The following is a 13278-nucleotide window of genomic DNA, read 5'->3' on the forward strand; positions in this document are numbered from 1 at the left end:
AGCTTAATATTGATATTATTTTAAAAGAAGCATTTCAGGTCAGTTCAATAAACTGAAATGAAACATTTTTATTTCTGGAATGTCAAAATATTTAATTTCGATCAAAAATGCCATTTCAGGATAAAATCAAATGTTGAAATGTCAGCTCTGATAATTATGTATTTATAAAATGTCATTCACCTGAAGATCACAAAGTCCTTCATAAGCTTTAATTAAATGACCTTCACCACAAATATTAGTGTACTCATTTTACAGAGAGCTACACTGTGACACAAGAAGTGTGCAACTCACCCAAGGTCACACAAGTGTCAAAACGTTTTTTGCCTGTGAAAATTCTAACACCTGTATTTGCAGGTATTAACGTGTCAAAAGGGCATGCACGTGTGTGTGCAAACAGCAGTAGAGAACAGGGTCTGAAAAGCAGGTTTAGAACTTGTTTTTTCAGTGATCTAGTGCTAATTCCTCACACTGATATGCAGCAGGTACCACCCAGGCAGCAAAAGCTAAGAATAACATGGAGGCCACATAATGTAATGTCTTTCTCAACTGGGATCCCTCTGGCAAATCAAGAAACAGCATTAAAGGGTTCCAAAATGAGTCTCTGACCAGAAAGGTGGTAGACACAATCTCCAAATGGGGTGTGTAGGTCACAGGGAAATGGCCAGGGAAGCCTTAGTTTTAGCAAAAACAGAAAGGATTCTCATCATCCACCAGGAAAACTTTTGATCCAGAATAACTTTCTTAGTCTATCTTCTTTAACCAAGTTACCTTTTTCTCCTGAAGGTCCAACTCTCCCCGGACGCCCTGGAGCACCTTTCTCCCCTTTTTCTCCAGCCTCCCCTATTAATATAAAAGGAAAGAAGAAGAAAGAATAAAACATATTGATCCATCACTTCCTATAGATATCTCAGTCAGTCTGAATAGCCCTCAGTAATAAATGACTAGAGGAACTTCATTTTGTTTTGCCTTTGGAAAAAAGCCACATGTACATTAAGGAAAAAGCTGGAGGATTTTGACTTTGGTAGCTTTCATGTGTTGAATGAAGAACATGGTACAGCCTATTAACCAGTCACATGGATACCTACGGTAAGGGCAGAGAATACATAACTGACTCTTAAGGGTAGGTGCCGCTGCACCGCTCTAGCACTTCTGGTGAAGTCAGTGACACTAAGTCAATGGGAGAGAGCTCTCCTGTCGGCTTAATTCCTACCTCCACAAAACGCAGTTGGCTATATTGGTGAGAGAATCTCTTCCATTGACATAGCACTGTCTACACCATGACTTAGGTCAGTATAACTCAAATCGCTCAGGGGCATGGATTATTCACACCCTTAAGCAACGTAAATTAAACTGAAGTAATTTGCAGTGCAGACATAGCCTAAACCAAAGTTCTGATTCTGCAGCCCTTATTCATCTGCAGCCAATAAGATTATTCACATGAGTAGACACAACAGACACATCCAGTAGTACATCAGCACCATCAATCTTATATCATTTTGACTGCATGATTGTATTACGTCCCAATTCAGCAAAGCACATAAGCACATGCTTAAATCCATTCCTCTTCAGCAAAGCACATAAGCATATGCTTAACTTGATGCATATATTAAGTCTCATTAAGCATGCTTAAGTGTTTTGCTGAGTAATGATAGATTGGGACCTGCAGGAGGAAATGCCTTCATCTTCATTCCTGATAATTTGCTTCATCTCTTAATTTCTTTAGTTGGAACCCCTATGTATTATATTCATGTTCAACTAGCTCAGGGCATAAAATATAGACTCTTCATATTTAAATAGCAGCCTTAATAAATGTAAGCTGTCTTGTTTTCATTAACTAGGTATTTGTGGTTGAGTGGTTTGCTCTGTACCCCCGCTACTATATTTCGTTACTTAAAATACAATTCAAATATCTGTACTAATTAAATAACTAAGAATCTCGATAATCAATTTAACAAAGTCCCAGCTAAGAAAACAAAAGCTTCTGTGAAAAAGAAGAAAACCACAAACATAAAAGAAAACAATGTCAATGACTACAATGAGACGAATTGACATCTTGAAACTAAAGGCAAAGCTGTTGCCATCATACTCTGTGGACCCAGGAATATGAATATTGATAAGTTTTCCAATAATTCTCTATCTTGTATGTAAAGCAGGGTAGCCAACATGAAGCTTATGGTCCACGTGTAGTCATGGAGTTCTCTAACACAAACCACAGCCACCATAAGGAAGTGCATAGACAAGAAAGATTGCCGAGAACAAAATGGAGTCTCACATACTTGAAAGCAGCAATCTCCACAAGCCTCTGCTCCGTATTCGAGGGCAGCATTCAGAATTCCAAGGCTGCCTGTGCCTCCAGAGGATAGCAGCTCCAACTAACGTATTCAGGCTCCTGACCATCTTCCAATGCCACCTTCAGGTGGTCAAAGCTAGGGGGAGGCCCTTGCTCTCCATAAGAAAATACTACTGACAACTCACAGTTAATGGTATAATTAGTGTGACTTTTACTTGTCTTTGGCACATTAAAGAATTTCTGTTTTTTTATCCTTGAGTAGCCAACAGGCTCCATATTACTATCTCCCCTCCCCCCCCCCCCCCGCCCCCCGTTGAGATGATTATAGACTCCTTACTTGCCAAACATAAATCTTGATAGTATTTTCCCTCTAGCCTTTTTTTCTGTGGAGACGCAGAGCAAGATACTACAGCTTGTTACTTCATGAGTCACTCCAGAGTGAAAGCCATGCATCAGGGGTCACTAAGATAGATCACGCCTGCTTCAGGAATTGTGCTTGTCTGCATTTTTTTCCTAGTTTGAGGGCAACAGTAGCAGGTTTCCTTGCAGTGACCTTGACCTGGAGGGACCATTTCTAAGGGTGAAAGAATACATCAGTTTCTAGGCCCATTCAGTCCTTGGCTTTCCTCTCAGACTGCCTGATGTGCCAGTCAGCGACTAATACTATTGTGGGTTTTGTGATGCGGACTAAGACCACCAAAGAGAGAAAGACTGGTCTTTCCAGTTAAGACACTGGACTAGGACTTAGACTATCGAAGTTCAGTTTCTGCCTCTATTTGTCTGACCATCTGTAAGGGGGCGTCAATAATAATATTGCCTTTTTTCCACTTCCTTGTATCTTTTCCTTGCCTTGTAAGCAATCTGGGGTAGGAGCTATGTCTCAGTATGTGTTTGTACAGTATCTAGTACAAGGAGATCCCCTGTTTTCAGTTGGAGTCTCTAAGCTCTACCATAATACAAATAATAATAGTAATAATAAACACATAGGTTATGGAGAACCCATTAGCTGGTGATAACTTTCTGTCATTACCAGCGTGCCCTATATGTGAGTAGAACTATTAACTGAGTGAATACACAGGAAGAAAGATTATGATAATTATTTTTATGTATTTCATGTCAACTTTTTTTGTGCGTGAGATATCATTGAGAATATTAAACAGTCCCTGCTCTGAAGAGCTTACAGTCTTAAAGACAGAAGACAGGACAAATTGGCAAATCCAAAGCTTAGAATAGCTCAGGTGGTTTTTTATATATATTTATTCTCCAGAATAATAAAAAACTCACTTCTTTTGGGCCTGGCAGAAGTAGTAGTGTTTTAAGAGAGGTTTGAATGAGCAATGTAGTCGGTCTGAATCCTCCATCTCTTCTCTCATGTACTATCATGCTTTTCTAATTATTAATCTTATACTTCTGGATTTCTAAAGCATGCAACATTGTGCCATTGCATGCAACATTGTGCCATTGTCCCAGAACCACAGTATCCTTCCTCTTCCCACCCCCATCTAGGTCCCAGGATAAATCATCTTGTCTATTTCATTAGGTTTATTTTTTTTTTAAAAAAAGCAAACCTAAGATGTAAGTACATAGAATCATAGAATATCAGGGTTGGAAGGGACCCCTGAAGGTCATCTAGTCCAACCCCCTGCTCGAAGCAGGACCAATTCCCAGTTAAATCATCCCAGCCAGGGCTTTGTCAAGCCTGACCTTAAAAACCTCTAAGGAAGGAGATTCTACCACCTCCCTAGGTAACGCATTCCAGTGTTTCACCACCCTCTTAGTGAAAAAGTTTTTCCTAATATCCAATCTAAACCTCCCCCACTGCAACTTGAGACCATTACTCCTCGTTCTGTCATCTGCTACCATTGAGAACAGTCTAGAGCCATCCTCTTTGGAACCCCCTTTCAGGTAGTTGAAAGCAGCTATCAAACCGCCCCTCATTCTTCTCTTCTGCAGGCTAAACAATCCCAGCTCCCTCAGCCTCTCCTCATAAGTCATGTGTTCTAGACCCCTAATCATTTTTGTTGCCCTTCGCTGGACTCTCTCCAATTTATCCACATCCTTCTTGTAGTGTGGGGCCCAAAACTGGACACAGTACTCCAGATGAGGCCTCACCAATGTCGAATAGAGGGGAACGAACACGTCCCTCGATCTGCTCGCTATGCCCCTACTTATACATCCCAAAATGCCATTGGCCTTCTTGGCAACAAGGGCACACTGCTGACTCATATCCAGCTTCTCGTCCACTGTCACCCCTAGGTCCTTTTCCGCAGAACTGCTGCCTAGCCATTCGGTCCCTAGTCTGTAGCGGTGCATTGGATTCTTCCGTCCTAAGTGCAGGACCCTGCACTTATCCTTATTGAACCTCATCAGATTTCTTTTGGCCCAATCCTCCAATTTGTCTAGGTCCTTCTGTATCCTATCCCTGCCCTCCAGCGTATCTACCACTCCTCCCAGTTTAGTATCATCTGCAAATTTGCTGAGAGTGCAATCCACACCATCCTCCAGATCATTTATGAAGATATTGAACAAAACCGGCCCCAGGACCGACCCTTGGGGCACTCCACTTGATACCGGCTGCCAACTAAACATGGAGCCATTGATCACTACCCGTTGAGCCCGACAATCTAGCCAGCTTTCTACCCACCTTATAGTGCATTCATCCAGCCCATACTTCCTTAACTTGCTGACAAGAATACTGTGGGAGACCTTGTCAAAAGCTTTGCTAAAGTCAAGAAACAATACATCCACTGCTTTCCCTTCATCCACAGAACCAGTAATCTCATCATAAAAGGCGATTAGATTAGTCAGGCATGACCTTCCCTTGGTGAATACATGCTGGCTGTTCCTGATCACTTTCCTCTCATGCAAGTACTTCAAGATTGATTCTTTGAGGACCTGCTCCATGATTTTTCCAGGGACTGAGGTGAATGAATGAATGAATGAATGAATAATGAATGAATGAATGAATAAATCGGTGTGTGACTTTATTTTTTATTCCCTTCTTTTTCCAGTCTTATTTTCATTTCAATTTTCCTTCCTTCTCTATTTTCCGTTTTCTTCTTCAATGGGTTCCCATTTTCTCTCCCTTGTTCTTTTCTTTGGGTCCTCTCTTTCCTTCTTCTTTTGTATGTTTCTTTTCACACACAAACACACACACACACACTTCTCAGTGCCTCTCCATCTCTTGTGTCCTCTTCCCTCTCGTCATCTCACTTGGTGCTTCTGGCATGCTATGCTCTCTCTGTCCATTCCTAAGTCTCCCTTGTTATCTTTTTTTCTACCCCTCCTAGAAATCTCTTTCCCTTCCCAGGGTATCCCAATTCCCCACTTCCCAGGGTCCCCAACATCTCTTTCCTCTGTTCCCCATTACCTCTCTTCTTCCCCCATTCTCCCCAAAGCCTGCTACAGACATGTTTCAGGTATAAGCTCCCAGTAAGGAACAGGGATGGGAGATCTTCTGGGACATCCTTCTAAGGCAGTCAGAGCCCAGCTGGCTGTGTTGGGCTCCATTATGAGATGCTTTGCTCCACTGTGGCCACAGATATCAGTGGCAGCTCAGCAGTGGAGGAGCTATGGCATATTTAAGTGTTGCTTCTGTGCAGAGCTGAATGCTGCTCACGAGCTGAGTTTTGGGCATATGGCCATACATATACTCAGTTTAGCGGAAATCTTGGTCATTCCTGACATGCACTGGATTTGAGCCAACAGATGAAAGGTTCTGTATATTACTACCACGCCTCTGAGACAGTCAGTCCCCCGACAGTTTAGTTTGGGCATTGGTGGCTTTTTAGAGATTTTACATTAAGCTTAGCAGGTCATTATGTGCTTCACTGAAATTGTACATCAATCTCCCTTGCCATGTCAATGACTGTTTCTAATTAGGTGGAGTGAAAGCACTAAAGCATTCTGGTTTTCAAGCTTCCTCATTGTTTTATGGCTCTATTCCTGATTGCCTTACTAAAAAAAGAGGCCAGAATTATTGCTGGGAAAGTTCTACATTGTAATAATAGCACTTTTAGCATTTAGATGGCACTAAGTGCTTCATAAGCATTAACTAACTAATCTTCCCAACACTACTGTGAGGTGGTGAATGTCTGTACACAGAATTACCCTGATTATACAAATGGGGAAGTGAAAGGAGAGAGACTAAGGGACTGGCCCAAGGACCCAGAGAAAGTCAACAACAGAACCAGGATTAAAGTTCCTAGTTCCCCATGCTGCATTCTGACCACTTGATCAATCTTCTCTATCACTAGGCTATGCAATAATAAATTTGATAATGCTGTTATTTGTGTGAGATACATACTAAAGATGGGAGATGAATGGAAACAATTAAGGCTCAGTCAAATCATGGATTGTCTGAATGCATCAAACTAACACTGCTTGACTTTTCACCCCCACCTTAGGTGTCAACATGGTTAAGAGTTCAGGGGCCAGCCCGTGAAAAGAAAACTCTACCCTTGTTCTCAGGTCAGCAATCTGAAGGAAAAGCATTTCTCAGTTGTGCAGTAAAAATTAAAAAAAGAGTTTTCTTAACGCTGGTGGCAGCCATCTTATATGAGTGACATCATTTGACAACAGAGGCACAACCACAAGAAAAACTGTAAGGTTTAATATGTTGATAAATTGTATAGTTTTTAGACAATGCAAGTTTGTCAGCTGATGATATGTTAACTGTTCCTGGTCTATAGCTCACAGAGTCTCTTGCCACACACTTATTAGGAATGGCACATATAGCATCCTTACATACATCTCAGGCAAAATCCTGGCCCTATTGAAGTCAATGGGAGTTTTGCTATTGACTTCAATTGGGCCAAGATTTCGCACACACCCTTAATTCGGATCATTAGGTATAACGTTGGCAATACATGCTACTGCTTCAGAACAAGAATTAAGTTAGAAGTTCTGTGCTATTTAAAGTACGGATGCCAAGGTATTCCTTTACATGAAGAGACCAATATTTTGTCATACCATCTGTATCAGGCAATATTCTTGGCCAAAATGTAGAGCAAATAGTAGGCAGCTTTATTTTCATAATCATACCTGGCCAAACTCTGAGAGGCACTGAGCATTTAAGTCAATGGAAGTTGAAGGTGCTCAGCATTCTCAGAGTTTGCCACAAAGAAAAGTGTATTTCAGTTTAGCAAATATAGAGTTATTGATTATTTCCAAGTAGTCCCTCTCAAAGGGGCAATAAAGGCTTATAAAATGTTTTCTAGACAGTCATAACACAGAGCCAGATTCTGCAACCTTTATGTACGCTGAGTACTACCCATGAGCATAAACCCACTGAAGTCATAAGGAAAACCCATCTAGTAACGAGGGCTATTCCTCATGAGTGGGCTTTGCAGAGTCAGGCCTGCAGTTTGTAACCATGTTGTTTTAATGGACACAAATTATGTTACAGACTGTGCTTGACCATGTTTGAAAAATTATTCCAAATCCTACTATGGAAAGGGCAATTATAAGGCACCTTGCAGAGATGTTAGTCCCTGCTAGAAATTGCATATGACTTGTCATTGGTTCAAATAAACCTGTAAAAAAAAAAAAAAAAAAAAAAGAGAGATTACTATTTAGGCAGAGGGAGAGACTCAAACATTACCTTTGAGGCCTGGAACAAGAATCTGAACAGAGCAGGACTCTTCTGCAATATGTTGAGGATATCCAGATCTTAACAGTGACAGGAAGGCAAGGCTAATTAGAGTCACCAGAAAACACAGATCTCTCTTCATAATGAGTGCTTGCAGGTCACTGACTCCTAAACAAAAGAATGAATAAACAGTCATGGGAATTCCAAAGGCTTCTAATAGTTTCTGAGAGCATGCAGTGTGGCACCACGAATGGAGTATGTTTGTGTGTACTATAGTCTAAATAGCATGAAAAGAATGTGTACAGGTTGTATGCCTAATAAACATATGTTGTACAATACAATAGGGATTTATGGTCATTCAGCTGTTCCTTTTAAAAATACACTGGTTGAGGTAAAATTCAGAAGACAAATTAGGTAAAAAGGATGGTAAAAAATTCCCTTCTCTTAACAGAACAAAAAAAGACCACTGATACGTAAGACTTATTTTCTATTTTCCATATCTGTCAATGGAAAAGATGCCCACTAAAGGTGAGGTTACCATCAATGTTGAATGAAGAAATGTACCAGGGATTTACATGGAAAGATACAAATATCTGAGCTGACAGCCCAGGGTAGGAGAATGCATAAATTTTACCTTTCACAGCTTTGATAGCTGCCACTGGTATCTTTACAGTGTTTGATGCAAGAGCCCTTATCTCTTCAATTTCATCATGGAATGTAAATACACCAGAGTCTTTAATAAATCCAGGAGGTCATCTACACCTGAACAAGGTGAATAACAACTTTGGAAAGAGACTTAAGACTAGTCTACTACACTTGAAGTGCTACATTGGTGCAGCTTCATCAGTACAGCTGTGCCACTGTAGCGTGTGTGGTGAAGATGCTCTATGCTGACAGAAGAGAGCTCTCTCAGCAGCATAATAAAACCACCTCCCCGAGAGGCGATAGCTATGTCGTGGGAGAAGCTCTCCATTGACATAACATTGTCCAAACCAGCAGGTAGTTTGGTGTAACTTACATCGCTCAGGAGGTAGCTTATTCAAACCCCTCAGTGACATAAATTACACCAACATAAATTGTAGTGTGTTCAAGCCCTTAGCTCATGGAAATCACAGCCTCCTACAAATCTGTCAGTGGAACGGGCTTCATACTGTTATGCTGTAGGTAGACCCTTTGGGAAAAGAAACTGCCCAGAAATATAGTTTGATTGAATAGGTCACCAAAAGCTGATCTACAAGAGGACTGCAAAAATGCTCTTTCAGGAAAGAAAAGAATTATCACAGTCCTCCTGATTTCTTCCTTTCAGTAGCACTTAGCACTTTGTAGTAGCAGGAGTAGGGAGAAAGTGAAAACCAGATCAAAGCATCAAGATATGGAGAAGATGTCTGTCACCAATTCTGGTTCTCCTGCATTAGCCACTGCATACTTGTGTGCAGGTTTATGGCTAGACTGAACAAATTGATATCAGGCTATCATGGGGGTAGCCCAAAAGATCAGTAATGGGACATGAAGTCTTTCACCCCATGCCATCAATTTAAATCTAGCCTAATGTGATTGTAATTGAAAGTCCCTGCCATGTGATTGCTGTATTCAGTAGCCAATGTGAAATAAGCAGGTGGTCTCAATCCAGTCACAGATGCAATCCACATTATAAACCCCACCATCAGAAATGGTACATTTGCTGGGAATCTCAGCAGCGAGGCTAAATACTGAATGAGCATACAGTCTGAATCACCCTCACAATGTTAATGGCTAAAATGTGACCCTGGCTATGCTTCCACACAGAGGAATAAGAGCACAAAAGGGTTCCCTTATTCCCCCGCATAGGCTACCATATCCTGGGAGGGGCGAGCAGTCAGGGACACTCAAGGAAGACAAGGCCATTGAAAAGAAGCTAAATGAATTATTTGTATCAGTCTCCACTGCAAAGGATGTGAGAGAAATTCCACACCTGAACCATTCCTTTTAGGTGACAAATCTGAGGAACTGTCCCAGATTGAAGTGTCAGCACAGGAGGTTTTGGAACAAATTGATAAATTAAACAGTAATAAGTGACCAGGACCAGATAGTATTCACCCAAGAGTTCTGAAGGCTCTCTAATATGAAAGTACTTACTGTGGTATGTAACCTATAGCTTAAATCAGCCTCAGTACCAGAAATGACAGAACGATAGCTAATGTAATGCTGATTTTTAAAAAAGGCTCCAGAGGTAATCCTGACAATAACAGGCTGGTAAACCTAATTTAAGTACCAGGCAAATTGGTTGAAACTATAGTAAAGAACAGAATTATCAGACACATAGATGAACAAAGTATGTTGGGGAAGAGTCAACACAGCTTTTGTAAAGGAAATCATGCTTCACTGCTCTATTAGAATTCTTTGAGGGGTCAACAACATGTAGACAAGGATGATCCAGTGTATATAGTGTACTTGGACTTTCAGAAAGCCTTTGACAAGGTCCCTCACCAAAGGCTTTTAAGCAAAGTAAGCAGTCACGGGATAAGAGGGCAAGTCCACTCATGAATCAGTAACTGGTTAAAAGATAGTAAATAAAGGGTAAGAATAAATTATCAGTTTTCACATCTGAGAGAGGTAAATAGCAGGGTCCCCCAAGGATCTGTACTGGGACCAGAGCTGTTCAACATATTCAAAAATTATCTGCAAAAAGGGGTAAACAGTGAGGTGTCAGAGTTTGCAGATGATACAAAATTACTCAAGATAGTAAAGCCCAAAGCTGACTGCAAAGAGATCTCAAAACTGGTTGATTAGGCAACAAAACGGCAGATGAAATTCAATGTTGATGTACAAAGTCCTGCACACTGGAAAACATAATCCCAGCTATACATACAATATGATGGGGACTAAATTAGCTGTTATCACTCAAGAAAGAGATCTTGGAGTCATCATGGATAATTTAATCCATTCAATGAGCAGCAGCAGTAAAAAAGCTAACAGAATGTTAGGAACCATTAGGAAAGAGACAGATAAGGCAGAAAATATATCATAATGTCATTGTATACATCTATGGTGCACCCACACCTTGACCACTGCATCAGTTCTGGTTGCCCCATCTCAAAAAATATATGTATATTAGAATTGGACAAGGTACAGAGAAGGGCAACAAAAATGATTATGGGTATGGAACAACTTCCCTATGAGGTGAGACTAAAAAGACTGGGACAGTTCAGTTTAGAAAAGAGGCAAGTAAGGGGGAATATAATAGAGAGCTATAAAATCATGAATGGTATAAAGTAAGTGTTATTTACCCCTTCACATAACAAAAGAATCAGGATGTCACCCAATGAAATTAATAGGCAGCATGTTTAAGGCAAACATAAGGAAGTACTTCTCCATACAACATAGTCAACCTGTGGAACACGTTGCCAAGGATGTTGTGAAGGCCAAATGTATAACTGGGTTCAAAACAGAATTAGATAAATTCATGGAGGATAAGGCCATCAATGGCTATTAGCCAGGATGGTCAGGTACACAATCTCATGCTCTGCATATCCCTAAAGCTCTGACTCCCAGAAGGTAGGACTGGACAACAGGGGATAGATCACTCGATAATTGCCCTGTTCCATTCATTCCCTCTGAAGCATCTGGCAACGGCCAGTGTCAGAAGACAGTTTACTGGATTAGATGGACCATTGGTCTGACCCAGTTTGGACATTTCTATGTTCTAGAACCACTTTTTACATATTTGAAGACTGCTATCATGTCTCCCCTCAGCCATCTCTTCTCTTCTCTAAACATGCCCAGTTCTTTCAACCTTTCTGCATTGGTCACGTTTCCTAAACCTCTTATTTTTAATCATTTCAAAAATAATCCCATCCTCTCCCTGCTACCACCTCCCCCCCACCCCCAAAAAAGAAGGCAGTAGGCTAGAAAAAAAAATTTCAAAAGGGAAAGATTTAAGCAGGGTGATGTGGAACAAAGTACTGGCTGGAACATCATAGGAATAGAGGAGTTAGAAAAAAACCAAGCAATACAATCAGGGAAGCAAACACAACTTTAGAAGAGCTTTTGTGACTTGTGGAACTTTAGGGAAACTGTCTCAGCCATGGAGAACATTTTTACTTATTCAAGTTTCCAAATAACAGATCATCGAGAGACCATCAGAGAACCACAGAGGCAGAGACCTTCGTTAGGAGAGCCGCCTGCAAAAACATTGTTGAACTGACCAGAGGCCAGATTAAGGCAAGGCCCAACAGCCACTTTGTACTCCAGATCTTTGGTGACTGGAGTCAACACCTGAACCAACAGGCACAATAAGAAAGCTAAAAGATTGTCTGTTGTTGTATATTCTTGAAGTCAAGTGATGATATCAGCAGCTAAGTTTCATTCTATCCTTCATGACTGTGAGAGAAGACTTGGAAATGTGACCTGAGTATAACTGAGGCACTGATATCTACCTGCCTCTGCAGATAGCCTAAACTAATGGAAGAGGTATGAACTGCCCTCACCCATCTTAAATGGGTTGTTGATGCTGAAATCTGCTGCTATTTGTGTGACCCTACTGTCATCATCCCAGAAGGAGAATCTGGTGGAACAAAGGGTGAGTGTCGCTGTCATCTCATTATGGTTTTACTTGGGCGGTGTCAAGTGGTGCCCCCATTCACACACACAGAGTCCTCATCTCAGTGAGTGGGAGCTGAGTTTTCCTGCCTCTGGAATGGATGATGCCCACCTGAAGAGAGGGAGCTGTGGTTCAGGATGAGGGGAGGAAGCCCCAACCAACCCAAATAAAAGTGAGGGTGGGCCCCTGAACTAGCACATCACACAGCTTATGTAGATGGCCCCTGCAACTACCATCCCAGAGAGGGATGAGGCCACAGCATGGGGACAGGGCTACAGTTTGGGAGCTGGTCCTTGGGGAATCCACGTAAGGATGGGCCTGTGGTCCCAATTTGCCTTAAATGGGCCTGGGAATTGACAACGAGTCTGCCCAACTACAGCCATAGAATTAAGAGTCTTAGAATAAAATCTATGCTGACTGGAGCCACTGCCTGGACAATAGGGCAACTAAAAGACTGTCTGTTCCTGTATATTCTTGAATTTAGGGTTTGCATAAACCTACAGAAATTCCTATGACAATGAATGTGCTCTGCCTTTCAAGATCTGAGAACTGTGAACAAATTTGCCATTTTAGTCATTGCTGCTGGCTTGTAGATCCAGTTCCCCAAAGCATGTACAAGTCCAATGTTCCCTCTAATTTTTTCATCCATGTGTGGAATGAATTTTGTTTTGGTGCACCAATATCGAGGTAATGTGCAGACATGTGCCACCAGTAGATCTAATATATATATATATATATTTTTAAAAGTTACCATAGGGATAATTACTCCAGACAGGACAGGTTAGGCATTTTAGAACTCACTACTCAACTAATTAAATT

General features: G+C 41.2%; 1 protein-coding gene across 1 annotated transcript in view; it reads right to left on the minus strand.

Moving 5' to 3' along the window:
* Positions 1 to 13278, minus strand: part of COLEC11 (collectin subfamily member 11) — a 48052-nt gene that overhangs the window by 22611 nt on the left and 12163 nt on the right. The window contains exons 2-3 of the mRNA XM_077812567.1: positions 7893 to 8048; positions 769 to 840 (exon numbers count right to left, since the gene is read on the minus strand). Coding sequence (XP_077668693.1) covers positions 769 to 840; positions 7893 to 8048 — 228 coding nt within the window. The remainder of the gene's footprint in view (positions 1 to 768; positions 841 to 7892; positions 8049 to 13278) is intronic.

Source organism: Eretmochelys imbricata, chromosome 3 (genome assembly GCF_965152235.1).
Source record: "Eretmochelys imbricata isolate rEreImb1 chromosome 3, rEreImb1.hap1, whole genome shotgun sequence".
Taxonomy (NCBI): Eukaryota; Metazoa; Chordata; order Testudines; family Cheloniidae; genus Eretmochelys; species Eretmochelys imbricata.